At 34.5% G+C, this 20873-nt stretch overlaps 1 protein-coding gene across 7 annotated transcripts; it reads left to right on the top strand.

Annotated features, from left to right (window-relative positions):
• Nucleotides 1-6434: 6434 nt before the first annotated feature.
• On the top strand, nt 6435-19109 carry LOC116116144 (TMV resistance protein N-like). Of its 7 annotated transcripts, XM_031402238.1 has the most exons (10): nt 6637-6693; nt 6767-7102; nt 7606-8707; nt 8844-9119; nt 9213-10085; nt 11359-11955; nt 17578-17637; nt 18205-18418; nt 18605-18703; nt 18828-19109. In XM_031402238.1, the coding sequence occupies exons 2-8, from the start codon at nt 6915-6917 to the stop codon at nt 18229-18231; spliced, it is 3123 nt and encodes a 1040-aa protein (XP_031258098.1). In that variant the 5' UTR covers nt 6637-6693; nt 6767-6914; the 3' UTR covers nt 18232-18418; nt 18605-18703; nt 18828-19109. The 7 variants fall into 7 exon arrangements, with proteins under 7 accessions (XP_031258099.1, XP_031258096.1, XP_031258095.1 ...); XM_031402236.1 differs by having other exon boundaries at nt 6436-7102; nt 18330-18418; nt 18608-18703; XM_031402235.1 differs by having other exon boundaries at nt 6436-7102; nt 18330-18418.
• Nucleotides 19110-20873: the final 1764 nt, after the last annotated feature.

Below are 20873 nucleotides of genomic sequence, written 5' to 3'. Positions count from 1 at the left end.
AGAGTCTTTGTCGCTTAAGCGATCCGGGATCGCTTAAGCGATATTTTCCTGGGCAGAATGAACATCTGCCCAGATTGGTAATTGCTTAAGCGATACTTCGTAATAGACTCTTGGTCGCTTAAGCGATCATTTCTGGAAAAGTCGTGGTCATTTAAGAGATATATGTGGTCGGTCATATATGTAATTGTTTGGTACCATGCCTGTCTTTAAGTTGATTAATTTCGAAATAACTGTGCTTGGGAAACATTTGTACATCACTCATTTCCCTCCCAAATCCGAAAAGGATTTGTATCGCAAAATTAAGTAATTTATATCAATGTAATTCATCACAAATAAAAATGTAAGAGACATCAATGTAATTGAAAGTTTAAACTTAAAATCATTCATAATAGTGTCGAAACACAGTAATTCCTAAGACATTTAACTGTAGTTGTGATTGCAATAAAATGTTCTCCACCCAAACAATTGCAAAGAAGAACCCAATTCAAAGTATCATTTTTCGTTATAATAGTGCCCTTCCATACATTCTCATTTCCCTCCTGTGACCTGCCAACTAGCTTCTGAGAAGTTTTCGAATCTTGTTTGCCAGGAACATGTCTCAGATCATTGTTGGGTACCATGCCTTCCCAGCAGCCTTTATTGTAGATGCCTCCTCATGCCAACCACCCTTTAAGAAGTTTTCGAATTCTATTTGCCAGCAACCTGTTTGAGATCATTGTTTGGTACCATGCCTGTCTTTAAGTTAATTAATTTCGAAATAACTGTGATTGGGAAACATTTGTACATCACTCATTTCCCTCCCAAATCCGAAAAGGATTTGTATTGCAAAATTAAGTAATTTATATCAATGTAATTCATCACAAATAAAAATGTAATATACATCAATGTAATTGAAAGTTTAAACTTAAAATCATTCATAATAGTGCCGAAACACAGTAATTCCTAAGACATTTAACTGTAGTTGTGATTGCAATAAAATGTCCTCCACCCAAACAATTGCCAAGAAGAACCCAATTCCAAGTATCATTTTTCGTCATAATAGTGCCCTTCCATACATTCTCATTTCCCTCCTGTGACCTGCCAACCAACTTTTGAGAAGTTTTCGAATTTTGTTTGCCAGGAACCTGTCTCAGATCATTGTTGGGTACTATGCCTTCCCAGCAGCCTTTATTATAGATGCCTCCTCCTGCCAACCACCCTTTAAGAAGTTTTCGAATTCTGTTTGCCAGCAACCTATTTGATATCATGCCTTCCCAGCAACCTTTATTGCAGATGCCTCCTCTTGCCAACTAGCCTTTGAGAAGTTTCCTCTCATTGTTTTCTAGGAACCTGCAAAATTATCCAGCACACACCTGTAGACACGTCAGCTTTTGTAAATTAAAAAAAAAAACACGTAAAAAAGTTACAAAGTGGGTAGGTGAGAAGTTCACTAAGTCTGTCTCTTTCGGTAAAGCTCTATATAAGCATGACACTTGCAGCATCAGCACCACAACCCAAGTATCAACATCAACATCACATAAACCACAAAATTCAAAGTCCAACTTTCATACCTTTTGATTGGGCTCTAGTCACTCAAAATGGATCCATCTGCCTATGGAAGCAGTCGATAGCCCAGCGCTCCCGACAGTCTCTCATTGTTTCATCATTCAAGCCGTCAATCGGGGTGTTAGTCATGTCAAACTGAATAAATTTCAAGGCATATGCCCCACATTCAGCACTACAATAGGAAGAAGACATGAGCATTAGAATAAACTTATAGAAAAATTGTATTATGTAAGTTAGTTTTATACAAAATTTACCTTGACTTATTTATTGGGATGGTAAAGCGCTTAAGTGGCCACTTTTTGTTAGTACTTGATCACCCAAGTGCCTAAACATCCCACTGTCATGCAATAGCCGCGGGAACAACTTGGACAGTGGCTCCAACTCGACCTCCAACTGCTTGTCTCGACAAATAGTTGGGTTGCAGTCGAGGATCTTCAACAACCTCTCCTCTAGATGTGCGACGACTGCTATCCAGTGCATCTTTTTGACGAGGATGATGCAGTAAACTCTTTTAACAAAGGCCCAACCGTGGCCATATTTGGGCCTTTCCCTCCGTACATACTGCATAATCCTATCATCAAATTGAAAATCATCAGGTATGCAGTCCAACTGTTCTATGGCCAATCTTTTTCGCTTCGCTTCGCTCCTTTTGCTGCACCTCTAGCAATGACATTTTTAATTAAAGTGCGATATGTCGAAATAAGCGATTCGCCAAACGCCACATCGGTGATGGCATAGTCAGGGTACAATAGATCACCATCACTAGTCTGTCGTAGCCTCATCAGTGCCAATATCTCATCGATGTGCTGCATCAAATAAAAACAACAAGATAAGTATGGAAAACATACACAAAAATAAGGAAAATTAAGCGAAAATTACTCACCGAGTCCTCAAGCCACATGTCCATCGTCAACAACTTTTGAAACCATTCCTGGGGATAATCCCCTGTCTTACACTTTATATGGGCATTACTTCCTGATTCATTGTAATAGGCATAAAAGAGTTTTTTCTTTTCCTCTATTGGCCTATACAAATCGACATTTGAGTCCATTTCCACTTGCCCACTTTCTCTCCCTTCCTCCATTTTTACATCCCCGCTTCCTTCGCCTCCCACCTCGCCCTCCTCCATTATCACTGCCCCACTTCCTCCACCAACCTCCATAACCTCCTCCATTACTAGTTCTTCCTCCATTTATTTCTTAATTTTCCTCTTCTTTGCCTGTGTCACTACCATGTAAGGCGATTTGACAAACTTGCTCTTTCGGCTCTCTCTTTTTTGCCCAGTTTGCGCTTCAACCGTCTTTAATTCTCCACTAACTTCCTCCTCCACTGTACCTACTTTCTCTACCAGCTTATTCACTTTCTCCTCTACCCTTTTCATGTGCTCTTCCATCTAGTCAAACCTGTCATAAACGGCTATTGTAAAACTCTGAAACAGGTTGTTTATGAGGTCAACCACCTCATTCTCCCGATGTCAATGTCTCGGCAAAGCGGTACTTGTTGTACAATTTAAAATGAATGGAAGAGTTAAACAAAAAGTCAAACTCATTAAATTTACTCTTCCATTCATTTTTGTCACATTACTTTGTATAGAGATCTTTGTAAAATTTCTTTGTAAGTGTAATATTACTCTTTAAAATATTATAGGAATCTTATATTACTTGACAACCAACATGGTAATTTAAGTAATATAAGATGACATTACCTTAGTAATTAGAGATTACCCCCAACCAAACACCCCCTAAAGGTTTATTTCTCGAAATTGGTTAATACAAATTATTTATTTCAATTTAGAGTTAAATAAAGTTTATTACTTTAGATCATTTCTAAAGTAGGCCTTGAAACATATTTTGAGTAATATTTGTCGTAGGATAGGATGGACTTCACTCTTGCACATATAATTAACTAGTGCATTTTGTAATACATGTTTTAGCCATATATAGTGTATGAGGTTCAGCTAGAAGTGGTGGTGGGTCGTGCTGTGCCAAGGCCCGTAAAAATTTGTGCCTTGTTGTGCCATGTCAGCCCATGAAATTTGAAGGCCCACGGCACGGCCCGCTATATATCGTGTCGTGCTGTGAGTTGTGCCATGGGGCGGCCTACGTGTTTTATAAAAATATTTAATTTTAATATTTATAAATTATGGTAATTTTTATTTATTAGTAATAATTATTATACAAATATTTTATATGTTAAATTTAGTGATATTTTGTATTTATATTACTTAAAAAATATATATAATCATTATGAAATATAATAAAATAATGAGACATTGAAATATTAATTGAATTTCAATACTTTTTATTACTTATAATCATAAAGTACAAATACAAACTTAGAAATTAGGATTAAGAATTATTGTACATCTTCATTTTTGTTAATTTATAAATTTTTTAAATCTTCAAATATATGTTCAACAATACTATTTTGAAGCTTGAAATTTTCCGACACCCAATCTTTCATATATATAAGGGCTTCAACAATATTTGGATGTAAATTTGATCTTCTCTTGTCCAATACATGTCCACCTAAACTTTTTCTTTTGTAACCCCATTTGCTCACACATTCTATGGTATTGTTGTAAGGGTGAAGAAGATGATGAAATAAACATAATTGCATGCTGTAGACGTAAAAATCTACCTGTACGGAAGGGGGGTCTGATCCCGTGAGGTCAAGGCCACTAGCGATCTGCTGCACCTGCACACGTAGAGAAACACACACGTGAAGCGAACGGGAAACACCGGGGTGGTGTTTGCCGTAGGCACTCCGACGCTCAAGTCAGTGAGGCTGAAAGGGGCTAATATAGTGAGGGCTAAGGAATAAGAGATTACCGGAAGTCTAGTCGGGGACTGTGACTACGGCGAATTAGTGAAACTCTCGAGTGAAGAGTCTCGGGTGTGAAGGTGTAATGTTGATGTCCCTTGTGAGAGGGATGGTCTCTGTTTATATAGTGATCGTCTGGTCTCCCAATCTTGGTAGGAGTAGGAGTCCTAGTACGACTCTGATGCAAACCCTAGAAGAATTAGGGTTGTGGTAAGCTGTCTTACCAGTGTCCGTATAGGAAGGTGATTCTGATTAGGAGAGTGACTCCGAGTAGGAAAGTGATCAGGAATAAGAAGGTGACCTTGAATGGGAGATTGATCAGGAGTAGGAAAGTATTCTGAGGGGATTGTGGGCTTTGGATTTGTCCATGGATCTAGGACACGGGCCTGGTTTGAAAGGCTTGTGCCCGCTCAGTTTGGGCCGGTTTGTTCCTCATGTTGGAAGAGAACTAACATGGCGTGGGCCTTTGTAGGACTGGGCTTGGTCCTTCTTCGCTAATGGTCCTTTTTCCCTATTTGGGCCAAGGACGATTTTTGGCCCTAACACATGCCTAATTAAAGATATTTCATTTTCAATTAATTTTAATACATCTTGTATAATTAAATTTATTATGTGACAAATACATCTAATATGAAATAATTGACCTTCATAAGCTGGATTTAATTGTTTTGACAAAAAATAAATAACCCTATCATTTGATGATGCCTGATCAAATATGAGAGAAAAATTTATCATTTATTTTATATTCACTAGAAATTTTAGCTAATTCTTTATAAATAGTTACACCAGTGCGTGGATATTTTAATACACGAAATGTAATAATTTTTTTAATTTTTTAATTTTTTCGTGCGCTGGTTTACAGGCTTTTTTTAAGGGCCACGATTGCATATTTTCGTACTATGCCGTGCCATATTTTTGTTGCGTGGTGCCGTGGGCCAGCACGGCCACCACCAACTCTGTTCAGCTGTCGTAAATCATGGCAATTTCACCGGGCACAGATTGTCTCACGTCAATTTTGACGATCTTAATAGTATCATTAGATGTGTCACATCGGTGTTGTCGGCCATTCAATAACAATGATTGTGCAATTTTTTAAATTATTTAATTAATTAGTTTTTAATATAAAATTGCTTGAAAATATTAGTGGTAGGTACTAGGTATGGGCCAATAACATTTCTCCAACAGACAGAGACTAGGATTTCAAAAGTCAAACCTAGGGCTTTAAAACTTAAACACCCTTGATGTTTGGTATAGGCACATTTAAACCTAGAGGTCTAAACAAGTGAAATTACAAGCTCAAGAGTTATAATATAGTACCATTTTATTCAATTGTCCTTAATCTAATATGTTATTTAACACATCAAATCTGATTAAAAAAAACCCTTTTGTTTTATCTGGTGATAAATAAAATAAACAAAACAATAATTAGATATAATAAATATAAAAAATCCCAAAAATAATTTCACAAAATTTCTTCTTTATCTAACAAAATTAAAATAATTAGTACTTTAATTAGAGAAAATAAATTTTTAATTTAAAAATATTTTTAATGACTTAAAATAATTAAAAATAATAATATAATAGATGCAAATTATAAAATTAGGAAATAAAATAAAAAATATTAAACAAAATAGATAGATATACTTTATTAGATAAATTATTTATTTATTGTGTCCTTTAATTTGCGATGGATTGATTTTGCTATCATATGAGACAAAAAAAGATACTCTTGTTTTTAATATATGATCAATTTTCAATGCATTTCCAACTTTATTCCCTTATCTTACTGACTATTGATTAAGCTAATGACAATTACTTTTGGGTGAAACATGTCACTTGTTTAAATCTCCGGGCCTGACTGTTACTTACATTAAACCCGAGGAGTGTTTATGTTTCAAAGCCTGGTAAACTAAGGCTGCGATAAAACTGAAATTTCGCGTAAGGGTAAGGGTAAAAAATAAATCAAACCATGTTGCACAAGCGTAAAAGAGAGCCAAGATGCATTGAATAAAGACACATTAAATATGACATTATTCGTGGGCTCTAGAAGCTTCAAGCGTGCCAGTTATTGTCGGAGTTGTTTCATAATTCATTCCTAAAGCCCAGAGGAATAAGATAAACCTCATATACAAACATCTCAGATCTCCTCTCCCCACGTCCATAAAAGCGTGTACTCGTATGGTCTTAGTGACCATTTAAATTTCTTAATTCTTACAATTACAGAAGCAGTGTCCTTTCTCTTAATTTCGGACCGGAGAAGCTGGACAATGGCGTCTTCATCGTCAGTCCATCAATGGCAATACGATGTGTTTTTAAGTTTTAGAGGTGAGGACACTCGAAAAAACTTTACCGATCATCTATATTATGCTTTAATTGAGAAAGCAATTTTTACATTTAGAGATGATGAACAACTTGAGAGGGGAAAGGAAATTTCTTCAGAGCTCTTCACGGCTATCGAACAGTCAAGGTTTGCCATCATAGTATTTTCAAAACACTATGCTACTTCTACATGGTGTTTGGATGAACTTGCCAAGATTGTTGACTGCATGGAGGATAAGGGGCAAACAGCTGTTCCAATTTTTTACGACGTAGATCCATCAGATGTAAGGAAACAGAGGGGAGATTTCAAGGAAGCTTTTGATAAACATGAAGAAGAGAATCAGAAGAAGGTGCAAACTTGGAGATCAGCTCTCAAACGAGTGGCCAGTATCTCTGGATACCATTTGCAGGAGAGGTACTGATTATTCTCCTAATACAGTGTAGCCTTCTTAGCTTCAAATGCGCATATCTAGCATTAAATACCCTGGATAATTAAATAGATAACAATTATTTACTTTATTCGATGATTTGAAAATATTTGTACTAAAAGTCGAAATGTTTTCGTGGAAATTTTATACTTTGGTAAGGAAGTATTGATTATTAACATCCCCATAAATTCTCAATTTCGAATGCAATTCTCATATTTTAACATCTTTCAAAGGTCTTTTCAGTTGTTTGGTTTGAACACAAATGGCAACTATCATATCCCAAGTTGAGTAATTATAACTTATAGCATGTTTTGACCAGTATAACATATCTGTTGTTTTTAAATTCTTTTAAAAAAAAAAAAAAAAAAAAAAAAAAAAAAAAAAAAAGGTTCTTGTACCATATTCATGTTCCTTTTCAAAACAAAATTAGTACATTATAACTGATTGTCAAATTAATTTTTCTTGCTTTGTTTATTGCTCTTCTTTGTAGGCATGAATCAGAATTTATCCAAGGTATTGTTAGAGACCTATCGAGAAAACTGGATCAAGCATTTCCATCATATATTACACGAGATCTTGTTGGTATGGAGTCTCGAGTGGAGAAAATGATGGCATACATAAAACCAGGATTGAACGATGTTCGCTTCATTGGCATCCGTGGAATGGGAGGGATAGGTAAAACTACAATAGCTAAAATTGTATATGATATGCTTTCAAAAGACTATGATTGTAGATGCTTTCTTGCCAATATTAGAGAAGTCTATGATAAAAAAGGTCTGAAGCCTTTGCAAAAAACACTTCTACGTTCTCTCCTGCATGAAAGAAATTTATATGTGGGTAACATTTTTGATGGAATCAACTTGATTAGAAGACGTCTCTACCGGAAAAAGGTTTTTCTTGTTCTTGATGACGTGGATCAATTGGAACAATTGGAGAATTTAGCTGGGGAGAGAGAATGGTTTGGTTCTGGTAGTCGAATCATCATTACAAGCAGATATAAACATTTACTATCATCCCATGTAACTGAAAACATATATGATGTTAATGAGCTGACTTTCGATGAATCTCTTCGGCTGTTTCATTTGAAAGCCTTTAAAACCTCACAAGCCACAAATGATCTTCGTGAGCTCGCGCAACAGGTGGTGAATTACACGACAGGACTACCATTAGCTATTGTAGTTTTGGGATCCCATTTTTGTGGTAGAAGTAGTGTTGAGGTATGGAAAAGTGCCTTGGATAGACTACAACAGTATCCAAATAGAAAAATTTTGGAATCACTCAGAATAAGTTATGATGGACTAGAGAATGTGGAGAAGAACATATTTTTAGATATAGCATGTTTTTTCAAAGGAAAGAAAAAAGATCGAGTTATTGAGATACTAAATAGTTGCAATTTTTTTGCAAATATTGGAATACAAGAACTGATTGACAAATCTTTGATAACTATTACTTCAAGGAACGAATTATGGATGCATCACTTATTGCAAGAAATGGGCTGGGAGATTGTTCGTGAACAACACTATAATGACCCTGGCAAATGGAGTAGGTTATGGGTATATAAGGACATCTGCCAAGTTTTGACAAAAATAAGGGTAAGATATTTGTAAATACAAACGCATACATATATACATTATTATTTCTCTAAAGTCAATATCATTAATGGCAGTACGAGCTGGTAACATTTCTCTATATTAATTATGCATTAGTTTTTTCTTTCTTATTTATCAGGGAACACAAGCAATTGAAGGTATAATGGTCGATATGCGTGGACGAGAAATCATGCGCCTGCATGGTAAATCTTTTTCAGCCATGACCAATTTAAGGTTACTCAAAATCAGTAATGTTCATCTTTCCGAGAACCTCGAATTTCTCTCAAGTGAGTTACGTTTTTTTAAATGGAATGGATACCCTTTAAAGTCCTTGCCCTTATGTTTCCACCCGGAGAATCTCTTTGAACTAAATATGTGCAACAGCTCCATTGAATATCTTTGGGAGGGCATGAAGGTATTATTTCTTTATTTATTATTATTTTTATTACAACGTACGTGAAGTCCTTACAATCAAGTTATTTTCTTAAATTTATTTTGTTTCTCACAGTCCTTTTTGGAGTTGAAAACCATTAATCTCAGTCACTCCTGCAACCTGATAACAACTCCAGACTTTACTGGGGTTCCAAATCTTGAGAGGCTGTATCTTGAAGGCTGTACGAAATTGCGTAAGGTTCATCCATCTGTTGCAGTTCTCACAAAGCTAACTGTATTTGTCTTGAAGAATTGTACAAATCTTTTGAGTTTTCCTAGCGATATCCATGGTTTGAAGTCTCTCAAGATTCTTAATCTCTGTGGCTGCTTAAAAATAGACAAGCTGCCTCAAAACATAGAGGTAGCTAAATGTTTGGAAGAACTAGATATAAGTAGGACGGCAATAAGACAAATACCGTCCTCCATAGTACAATTGAAAAAGCTCGAAAAATTCTCTCTTCATGGATGTAAAGGACAAGTACCCCAAACCTGGTTCACTTTCTTCTTGTCATTGTTGTTACCGAACAGAAATCCAGATTCCATGTGTTTGTTGTTGCCACCTCTCTCAGGTTTAATTAATCTGAAAGTTTTAGATCTTAGTGATTGTAATCTTTTGCATGGAGCGATCCCCAATGATATTGGCTCCTTATGCTCATTGGAAGAACTAAATTTAAGCGGAAACAATTTTGATACCTTACCTCCAAGCATCAATCAACTTATGAAACTTAAAATTCTTTGCTTGGAAAGATGCAAGAAGCTTCAGTCATTGCCAGAGCTGCCACCAGAAATAGTTTTTCTTGGAGCAGAGGATTGTACTTCACTTGAAAGACTATCGCTACCAGAACAAAGCACTTCCTCAGATATTGCACTGCATTTTTTTAATTGCTTCAAACTGGTTGAGTATTACGGCAGCAACTTGGCAGTTATGATGCTGAAACTTTGGCTCCAGGTTCTCCTTCTTTGTCTCTCTTGTGAGTCTGTGAATTGCTTAATGAGAGTAGCATATATGTTGATATAGTCTTAGTCATGTCTACATGTATAATGTATTGGGTTTTTAAATGAATTAACAAAAAATTAGGGGAGTTAATTATTAGCCACCTCTCCATTCTCTATACCTTTATAACCAATAAACTCAAATTAAATACAAAATTAAGTTTTTTTTTTTTTTCAAATGCAAACTTATCGTTTGAAACTTGTTTGACATTTTTTTTTTCAACTTTTTATCATTCATGTGACTTATAATATGCTCAATGGTGGTTAGTTCAATTTCTAAATTACCCAATTCAATAATTAAATTAAAATATAAACTACATAAATTTATTTGGTTAATAGATCAAGTTAACAAGTTGCAGAGGTGAAGGTCTTTTGTCTCCCATGAATTGGTCTTTTGTCTTACATGATGTTTCTTCAAAAATATAAAAGATTCTTTATTAATCAAGTGAAAATCCATTTGTATGGAATCACTTTTCCACTTTGCGCGGCGACTCCACGCGAAGCAGCAGAAGTTTCCCTTCTCCTTCAATGTACTTCACTTCTTTCTTTCTCCTCTTTTCTTCCTTTATCTTCTTTATTCTCCTTGATCTTTTTAGATTTATGTTTTTTGTATTATTTGTATATGTTTAAGGGTGTATATTATGTTTATATGTGTTTAAATATGTAAAATAATGCATATTTAAGGGGAAAAAAAACCTTGCTTTCTAACACTAGAAGAACTAATTTCCAGAAAATTGCAGAAACTCTAATTATTCGAATCCAACCACTTTAAGTTTCTTGAGTGGGGTATAATGATATTGGGTAATACTACACTTACAACCCAACCTTACAAACTTCTTACAACCCGGACAGAGTCAGCTTGTAAATGGGTTCCGACTGTTCGCAATAGGTTATGTCTGTCCAATTGCGAGTTGTCACATCGAAGTTGTGAGAGAAAATTTATAAGATTGAGTTATGAGTCAATCCTTATTAAATGATATTTACCTTATTTGAGTAGATCTTTTGATATTTTGCATAGGTGATATTGATATTTTATATAGTTTTTTAACTTCAAATACATTAGTTTCTTCTTACATCAATTTTCCTGAATCTCAGGACTAGAACTTGTAATCTAGCCCAAGTCTAATTCTTCTGGGCTTATATAACAAATTACTTTCCAACGGCTTTTTATGTCTTTTGCTTATATTACTTAGGGTCCTTATTACTGTAAACACGATCTCCTGTTACAGAAACTCTCTCATGAAGCTTCTCAATTTCATACTCGTCTTCCGGGAAGTAAAATTCCAAGGTGGTTCAATCATAGGAGTAATACTCCTTCAATAGAAATCGGATTGCCTCCATATTGGTTCAATGATGAACTCATGGGATTTGCATTGGCCGTAGTATTTGATATCCGTGATCATTCGGATGAACAAGTGGTCATTGAATGTTGGATAAGGTTGCAGAAAGCCTCTTTTCTTTTCAACTTTGCGATCCCCAGTTTCACAGCCGTTGAATCTGATCATCTTTGGCTGTGCTTTTTGTCACGTGAGGCATTTGAAAGAGAATATGACAGAGCTTTGGTAAGTAATTGTACATATGTTCATGCTAATTTTAGTGTTAAAAGTGGCAGGAATACTATTTTGAAAAGCTGTGGGATTCATCTACTGTACAAAGAAGACTTGGAATATTTGGATCTTCATCATTTGGAGGAACTACCCCAGCGAAACTATGATGAAGACTACGAACTCGACCAAACCTGTGATGAAGACTCCGAGCATGAGCGACACTATGATGAAGACTCTGATTTTGAAGAGGAACTTAGCCACTTGCCTCTTAAAGTACAGGTAATGCCTTCTGTACTTGAGAATAGCAACATCAGAAAATCGTATAGTAGAGTGACTACTATGATCATTCCCCCATTATAGTCACAGTAGTTCTGAAAGAAGACCAAATTTCTTTGGCCATGACCTCCTTTCGTAGCGAGTCACTGGCATTGTACAAGAACTATTTCAAAGGATTAAAAAATTACAATCTAGACCTTTACAATAAAATGTTTATTTGATTTTTAAACGTTTGCAATTTTCTAGATTCTCTTCTTCGTGTTAAATTCCTCTTCTTTAAAGAGGTTTTTAACTTGGCTAAACTTTAGCTTACAGTTCAAAATCTACACACGGTTAGGAGAAAAGTAAAAACTAATTAGTTAACAGAAACTACCGAACTGAATAAGCTGAGTCAGCATTCATAACAAAATATGCTGACTTGTATCGAAGCTGATATTACTAAAAACTCCATACTTAACATCCTCATTCCTCCCTGATCAAATTGAGTCTGAGGCAGAGGCCTAGTAAAAACATCTGCAATTTGCTGAGCAGCTGGAATGAATCTAACCTCCCAACTCTTTACTGGCTATTGTTATTGTCATAATCTTTCTCATATATAAGCTTTTTTTATTATAAGAGGAAGATTATGACAATAACAAGAACAAAAAAGACATAATTATAGACAAAAATAATAATGACACTGACAAGATATATAATCATCGCAAAAACATATTTATTATAAGTTTTTTTTCTGTTTTTTTGACTTTATCTGTTTATCAGATAAAATCAAAAGCCAATAGGTTTTGCCTGAATGCTAAAATATCTTAATAGCATATTTATTTTGTCAATTATACCCTCATCAAATTTATATAGTTCCACTTTTATCGAAACCCTTACGTTATATTCTTTATCTTCTTCATTTATTTATCACAGCCGCATAAATCAAAATCATCAACACCACATACTAGAGAATAGCAACATGAGAAAATCGTACAGTAGAGTGACTGCTTTGATCATTCCATAATTCACTTAAGTTAACGTATAATTCCAACCATAAAAAATTCAATTTGTAACACCATATACTAGGAACAAAAACTCACATCAAATGAAGGGGACCTCTCTTTTACTTGCTCGTACATTGTTTTGCATAAACTACACCAGTGTTCTTTCTCACCCACATATGTAAGAACTTATAAGTTTTGTTGTGAATTTGGCCATCTCAGACACCCCACCATCTGTCACGCTTAGTAGACACAAAATCAGTGCAGAAAAAAGAAGGGAAAATCATTAACTCAAACCATTTCCATTGATGATAAGTATCATGACTCAAAATTGAATAAAAGGCTTTTTAACTCACAGAATGATCCAGATGACATCTGATTTAACTCACAGTTTACATACAAAAATTAATTAGAAAAGACTTTTGCCATGTCATTACTATATTGAAAGTTGCTTTTCTGCTAACCGCAAGAAAAGATAGAACTCACTACCATCCCTATATCAGTTTTCTCATTGCCATTCACCTCCACTGTGTTGTCAACCACAAGATTCATAAATTGATCAAACCAACGAAGTGTTTCAACAACCATCCGGTTAGCATTCAGCTTGGCTGCAATACAAAATTCTAGTTAATTTTTAATATAAAAAAAATTAATAATCTTCCAACAGATGTAGATGCTATCTACAAATGGCACCGACAATCAAGTTGAATTATAATATTTTAAAAATAAATTACTACTCTTCCAACAGATGTGCATGCTATCTACAAATGACAATGACAAGCAATAGATTGATCAATGTCTATCAATGCAATAAGTCCATGGAACATACCCCAATATTATTCTCATTTTTGTTTATAATGGTTGTTTATGTGAGTATATAACATTTAGGGTTTAACCTGATCGCTTTAGACAGACACAAGACAAATGACAGTGCAATTCACAATGATTTACCTACAAAAGAATCTTAAAAGCATTTATTAAGAAAAAAAAACATAGAAAACAAAGAAACTGTATTGGAACAACCCAAAAAAAAAAGTAACTAAAAAAGCATCACCTAAGTCAATAGATATGCATAGCTAGGCAAACATACAACCATAGATCACTTAATAAGTAATAATGCATGACAGCATTAAACAAATTTTTTTTAAAACATGTCTATTTTTCAATCTAAGCAAAATACTATGTTATAAGGACATAGATGATACATTGATAATAATTTAATCCTCATATACACTTTGATAGCATTGATATTGGATCTCACTATTAAGGAGCAGGAGTCCATTAACTGATATCCACAATAAAGAAAGATACATCATTTATGGAAATAGAGTCAGCAAAATGAGCAAACAAAGTCACTCGGTAGTATCACTGGAGCAAATGTTAAGTAATGCCACAGCCATAGAAGAAAATTATCTTGGGTTTTTTTCTTTATTAAACTTCCTCGAAATTTTCAAATAACAAAGTTTAGTGGACAATTACTTTTAGCAAAACAAAACAGTGCCCAAATTCAAGGACTAAAAAAGTTAGCCTGGTTCCATTAATGCATATTGCATCTTTCATTAACGTTATACAACGTCAACTTATAGAAAATGTACATGTGGAAGCTAAAGCACAAGAGCCATAAATAAGAGAGTTGCTGAAAGTGGAATGAATTGGGGAACGCTCCCTGGAAACATAGATATTACGAAAAACAGAGATTTTTGGAATAATACCAAAAAGAAAGGCAATCTTGGTTCTGTCTTAATGACTAACCCACCCACCAAAATCATATTTTGGTTACCGATGTTATTCCCCCAATAACCAAACATTTTGCGCAACCAAATTTGTATTTCTGGTAAATTCATATCTTAGACAAGAAAATGAACAACGATAAAACGATAATGTCAATAAAGAAGTTTATGCTTTATTCATTTGATTATAAAACACACATAGCAAATTGAAATAGGAAATTTATACAGAGTATATGAAATTAGAAAATTAAAACCGAAAGTCTCATGGATGTAGAATGGAATATCCAGGAAGGCTAAGAAGTAATTCAGTTCTATGGAATGCATAGCAGGATCTGAAGAAAAATATAAATTGAATAGGCAACATATCAAAAATCTCAACGGAGTTTTAAAAAATCTGACATCCATGAATGTGAACCAAACATTTGAGAAGATTAATAAAATGAAACCCAAATACTATCTGATTTAAGCAACAACCATATAACAAACTAAACAAATAACTAACTCCATATGAAAATTTTGAAGAGTTTATTTTCATTCATCTTCCTTGTAGTTTAATGTGTGAAGTTTTAATTTAAAAGAACTGAGGTGAAATGAGATGTCTTAGCCTCCTATATTTGACAATTAGAAATATTTTGCAACTTGGAGTTTGATTGCTTTCGTATCTTTTAGAAATTAGTTTTTTCACCTGTATATCTTATTTTTTAGAGTGATTTTTGTATTTTTTTTTTTTTTTCAATGGGAACCATGTGGATTATTTGAATCTGGAAGTACAACCTTCTGTCAGGATTTAAAACTCGAGTATTTCAGTGTAATCGTACTTGAAAATGAAGTTTTCAAAACCTAATGGATTATTCTAGAGTTAAGCAAAAGAAACTTGAGGACTAAGTTAAATTCTGATATTTTCCAATATTATATATATATATATAATTTACGCAAAAGCTGAAGTTTTCTTATACTATGGTGGCAAAGTATGGGTTTCCTTTCAAATGATCAATTCATGTTAACTTTAAAGTGAGGATTCTTTGGAAACACCATAAGCAGTTTAGTGTATCTTTTGGGAGTTCATCTTGCATGGACTCTAGATATATCCTCTATAGTCTAGAACTCTTTAGTACGTTGGTGGATACCATCATTGGATCTTTGATGCAATGAGTTGGGGAGGCACAAAACACATTATCTATGGATTGTTTGAAAGGGTAGTAGCAGATGCGAAAGTGCAGTGTTTTTTTTTTTTTTTTTAAGACTCCAAGACAAGAGCTAAAATTTATTCTGACAATTCAAGCCCAAAGCAATCAAACTAGAAAGTTAAAATTCACTAGCTCCATTAAACTCAAGAACGATTTCCCAAAGTTACAAACTCACAATGAGCCTACATTTTTCACTGCTCAATTGTTCATTTTCTAAGTAAAACAGAACTAAGATCTCCCAATTAGCATAGAAAAGTGATACAAAAATTTGATTATGAATCCTAATTTGATCCTAATTTGTTACTTATGATGCAATTTCTAGGATTTGGTATCATGTCTTGGAAAGCAAGATGTGGACTCTTATTTTGGGTTGGGCTTGGGATGATTCTACTTTCTTTTATGTGGGTGTTGTTAGGCTTGGGCCATTCTTAGATGGGCTTGAAGGGTCATTGGTTTGGGTTGATATGGGTGTTGGGCTCGGTGGGTCAATGGACGATTCAACGAAATAATCTTTTCTAAGCCGGGAGAACGACTTATACATACCCAAGATTTATCGTAACGACAAGTTGATACCCAAAAGGTTTTGAAATGATAAATAGGTACTTTTCGTCATGTTCTGTTAGTGATTTCTGTTTATTACTATTTATTAATAGTGAAAAGACTAAAATGCCTTTAAAAGTTTGAATTTTAGTTTTTTATAAATTTGAAAATTTCAAAAAACCCCCTAAGTTTACAAATTTCACTAAATACCCCAATATATAAAAATTTTATAAAATAACAAAAACACCCCCCACCCACAAGTGCCAGATTCCGGCCACCACCGCCGGAATCTGGCCGGAAAGTTGCGTTACGACACAGACCCGTCGGATCTGTGTCATAACGCATCGATCTGGCCTTTTCCGACCAGATCTGTGGCTGATTTGGCCGGAAAAGGCCAGATCTACGGCTAGTATGGCCGTCGATGCCGCAAAACTCCATCTGCGGCGTCGAAGGCCAGATCAGCCACGGATCTGGCCGGAAAAGGCCAGATCTGGCTGCTGCTTCGATGTCGTAATGCAGTTTTTCGGCCAGATTCTGGCGATGGTGGCCGGAATATGGCACTGTGGGTGGTGGGGGTGTTTTTGTCATTTAGCAAACTTTTTATATATGGGGGTGTTTAATTACATTAGCAAACCTAGGGGGTTTTTTAGAAATTTTTAAATTTATAAAAAACAAAAATTGAAACTTTGAAGGGCATTTTAGTCTTTTCACTATTAATAAACAAAAATCATTAACAGAATATAACGGAAGGTACCTATTTGTCGTTTCAAAATCTTTTGGGTATCAACTTATCGTTACTGTAAACTTTGGGTATGCACAAGTCGTTCGGCCTTCTAAGCCTCCTAAACGTATGTCCTGCAAATACATACCTGCATGCATAAACACATATTATCTGATGGTTTATATTCTCTTTCTGAGCAGATATCAACTTCTTAATGAATTGATATATAGTTGATAATGAATAAATAAATAAATATCACTTGAATGACTATTTCATGTCAGCATAATAATTCATGCTTCATTAACAGCTAGAAACTTTAGTCTCGATGTCGCACATTTTACCTTTACATGATTCACATGGAGCTGTTGTTATTTTGTTATTGGAATGCACAATATTATGCATTTTTCTCTTTTAAATTTTATGTCTATTTGATATATGTATGAATTTCTTGTTTTTGTTTCACTCAGCTGCTTCCAGAAACTTTGGCACTTGAGGAGGACATAGTTATGGAATATGTCACAGATTCGGTATGCAATCTTTTTTACTAGTACTTATCTTTTTAATTTCTATGATAAGATGGCATCAGCGGTGTGATTACTATGTATGCCACTTTTTCTAGTGGCAGATAAAAGTAAAACACAAGGATATTGGCTCAAAGAGGGGAAAGTTATCAGTTGAGGATTTTCTATATTTAATTAGAAATGAGAGCTTGTTTAGTTCACCTTGTTGTTAACGGAAAGTTGATTTTCCCACTTGGGGTTTTATATTTATTTTCTGCTTATCCAATGAAATAAACTTCAATGCGCCTTCATAAATAAACTTGCTGAAATAACTTTCTCTGAATTAAAAAATCTCTATTGTTATGCCAAATGTCCATTTTTTTCTATCCCGTAAAAGTATCTTAGCACAATGATTAAATTATTATCCCGAAAGATTTTAGTATGAGATATTTCCTTGCCTTTTGTTGGATATGGGAGGTGGTACAATGCAATTGTCTTTTTCTTGCTTTTTGCATTTTAGGAAGTTTGGTGCTTTAAAACAATACTTTTTTAGTGTTATTGAAATATTGGTTGATATGTTATTGATTGACCCAGCAGGATTTGCCAAAACTTTATCACTAAAACAAGCAAATAAAGCTCTTGTAGTACGAAGCCACCAAAAGAGTTGCATAGGATTATCTCCCGAATGACATTTATGCAAGAGTTTGTTTCATTTCCATATGGTTTTCTTTCCTTCATAAGCAAACGGGATAAAAGACAATGATGGTCGTGCTAACATAGTTCACAAGTTCATCGACAATCCGTAGGAGTAAGAACAATCTAAACTTTCCTTGAACTAAAATATTATGGCTTTGCATATTTCAATTTTAAAGTAGTTCCGTTATTGGCCTCTTTTTTCATAACAGAGCTCACCATACTGCAGAAAAAGATATTTTCTATTTTATTAAGTTAAACTCTTTAGACACTGAGCAGATATCTACTTTCTTTTAATTAGAAGATTATGATGTGGAAGGCAATGATACACTCTGCCTCAGGGAGCCTTAATTAGAAGACTATGCTTGATCTTGAATGATAATTTCTGAAGTTATTTGTGGTAAGAGAAGTCGGCCTAATGGTTGGATTCTACAGTTGAAATTTATTGAAGATTTCCACTACGACTTTATGGAATTTTTCTAGGTGGTGTTGGTGGTTAAATATTGAAATTTTGACTGTTGCAGAGTTAGGGAATGTTTGTGAAATTGTGTTGAAATAAGCATCAAATAGTTCATGTTACTGATGTGGAGACTAGAAGGAAGCTGTGATTTGAGAGGTGCACTTTTTCTTCGAAAGTCTTTTCTCTGCAGCTAATTTTCTTTTTCTATGTTGATTTTTTAACTGTCTTCATATCTAACAGTGGCCTAAATACTTTAGACATTGAGCAGCTATTGAAGTTTTTCTCAAAATTGAGTCAGTTGTGTTCGCTAGACAGGTGCTTTTCTTAAATAAGGATTCTTGTTTCTTTTCCAGATGGTAATGCATGCATTGAACACTTAAGATCGATGGTAGTCCTCTAATATTCATTGTCAGAGGCCAACTTCCTTCATTTCTAAAACCCCTCTTGGTAGAAAATTGTATAAAATTTGGATGATAGTGAGGATACTGTAATTGGTGGGCTTCCACATTCTTTCAAGAACAAGATATTCCCACGAATCTAACATCACATTTTGTTGATGATCCCAACATCATATACAACTCACTGGGTGTGTCTGTGTGTGGGGCTTCCACAAACTCACCACTCTTACAAAACTCAGAATCAATGTGTTTTCAATAGGAGGAGAGGAGAATGAAGCTGCCAGCCTCTTTAATTGAACTGATAATTTTTATATTCATAAAATTAAATATATATGTCCTAAGGGTTAAATTTTACCTCTCTTGAAGAGTTTATTTTCATTCATCTTCTTTGTAGTGTAATTATGAAGTTGTAATTTAAAGTAACATAAGTTGAAGTGAGATGTCTTAGCATCCTGTATTTGACCGTCAGAAATACTTTGTAGCTTGGAGTTTGATTGCTTTTGTGTCATTTAGAAATTAGTATTTTGACCTTTATACCTTATTTTTCAAGAGCAATTTTTGTATACAGTTTTATTTTTTTAGCAGGAAGCATGTGGACTATTTAAATTTTGAAATACATCTTTCTATCAGGATATGAGACTCAAGTATTTTAGTGTAATCATACTTGAAAATGAAGTTTTCAAGACCTAATGGATTAATTTAAAGGTAAGCAAATGAAACTTGAGGAATGAGTCAAATTATTATATTTTCCAATATTAGATATATGTAATTTCCGCACAAATAGAAGTTTTTGTTATATTATGGTGGCTAAATTTGGGTTTCCTTTAAGATTAATTAATTTTAATGCGAGGGTTCTTTGTAGATACAATAAGCAGTTTAGTAAATCTTTTGGAAATTCATCTTGCACAGACTCTAGATATATCATTACGGAAAATAATACAGTCACCGACGATATTGCACCGAATTTATACACCGAATGACGTGACAAAATCCTGACCGTTGATTAATTTTAACTTAATATTCATCAACGGTTAGGATTTTGTCACGTCATCTGGTGCATAAATTCAATACACTACCATCAGTGGCTGTAACATTACTCATATACTTACAGTTTGGAACTCTTTAGTACTTTGGTGGATATCAACATTGGATCTTTGATGCAATAATCTGAAGAGGCACAAAACACAGTATGTGGATTGTTTGAAAGGGCATTCGCACATGAGAAAGAGCAAGAGGCAGACTCTCATTTTGGGTTGGGCTTGGGACGATTCAACCTTCGTTTATGTGGGTGTTGTTAGGATTGGGCTATTCTTAGATGGGCTTGAAGGGTCATTTATCTGGCTTGCTATGGGTGTTGGGCTCGGTGGATCAACGGTATGGCTCGTTGGGGTTGCTGGTGGGTTTGTATTATATAGGCTTGGTAGGCAATCAGTGGCCTGGTTTGGTGAGAGTGTTGGTGGGCTCGTCTTGGGTGGGCTTCCAGGACAGAATGTTGCATTTAGATGAGCCATTCACCTTGTAAACATAGTACAACAAAAAACAAAAGTATTGGATTTGAATTTTGTATTTTGTGATCTTTAAATATATAGTTTTACACAAATCAAAATGTATTTTTACGAGTTTGATGTTGTTACAATATTAGACCCTGTAGCTTTAGCATAGAAAGAATGAGTTAATACCTTAAAGTACAGATAACTATATGACAAGTGTAG

The sequence above is a fragment of the Pistacia vera genome, unplaced genomic scaffold, assembly GCF_008641045.1.
Source record: "Pistacia vera cultivar Batoury unplaced genomic scaffold, PisVer_v2 Contig761, whole genome shotgun sequence".
Taxonomy (NCBI): Eukaryota; Viridiplantae; Streptophyta; class Magnoliopsida; order Sapindales; family Anacardiaceae; genus Pistacia; species Pistacia vera.
Note: the sequence above shows the minus strand (reverse complement) of the source record. Positions and strands in the feature narration are given on the sequence as shown.

What these genes read in the sequence shown, in the direction of transcription:
- LOC116116144 (XM_031402233.1), top strand. Translation starts at nt 6,636, where the DNA reads ATGGCGTCTTCATCGTCAGTCCATCAATGGCAATACGATGTGTTTTTA. An exon ending in AAGTTTTGACAAAAATAAGG is followed by an intron (nt 8,708 to 8,843) that starts GTAAGATATTTG and finishes CTTATTTATCAG; the next exon opens with GGAACACAAGCAATTGAAGG. An exon ending in ATCTTTGGGAGGGCATGAAG is followed by an intron (nt 9,120 to 9,212) that starts GTATTATTTCTT and finishes TGTTTCTCACAG; the next exon opens with TCCTTTTTGGAGTTGAAAAC.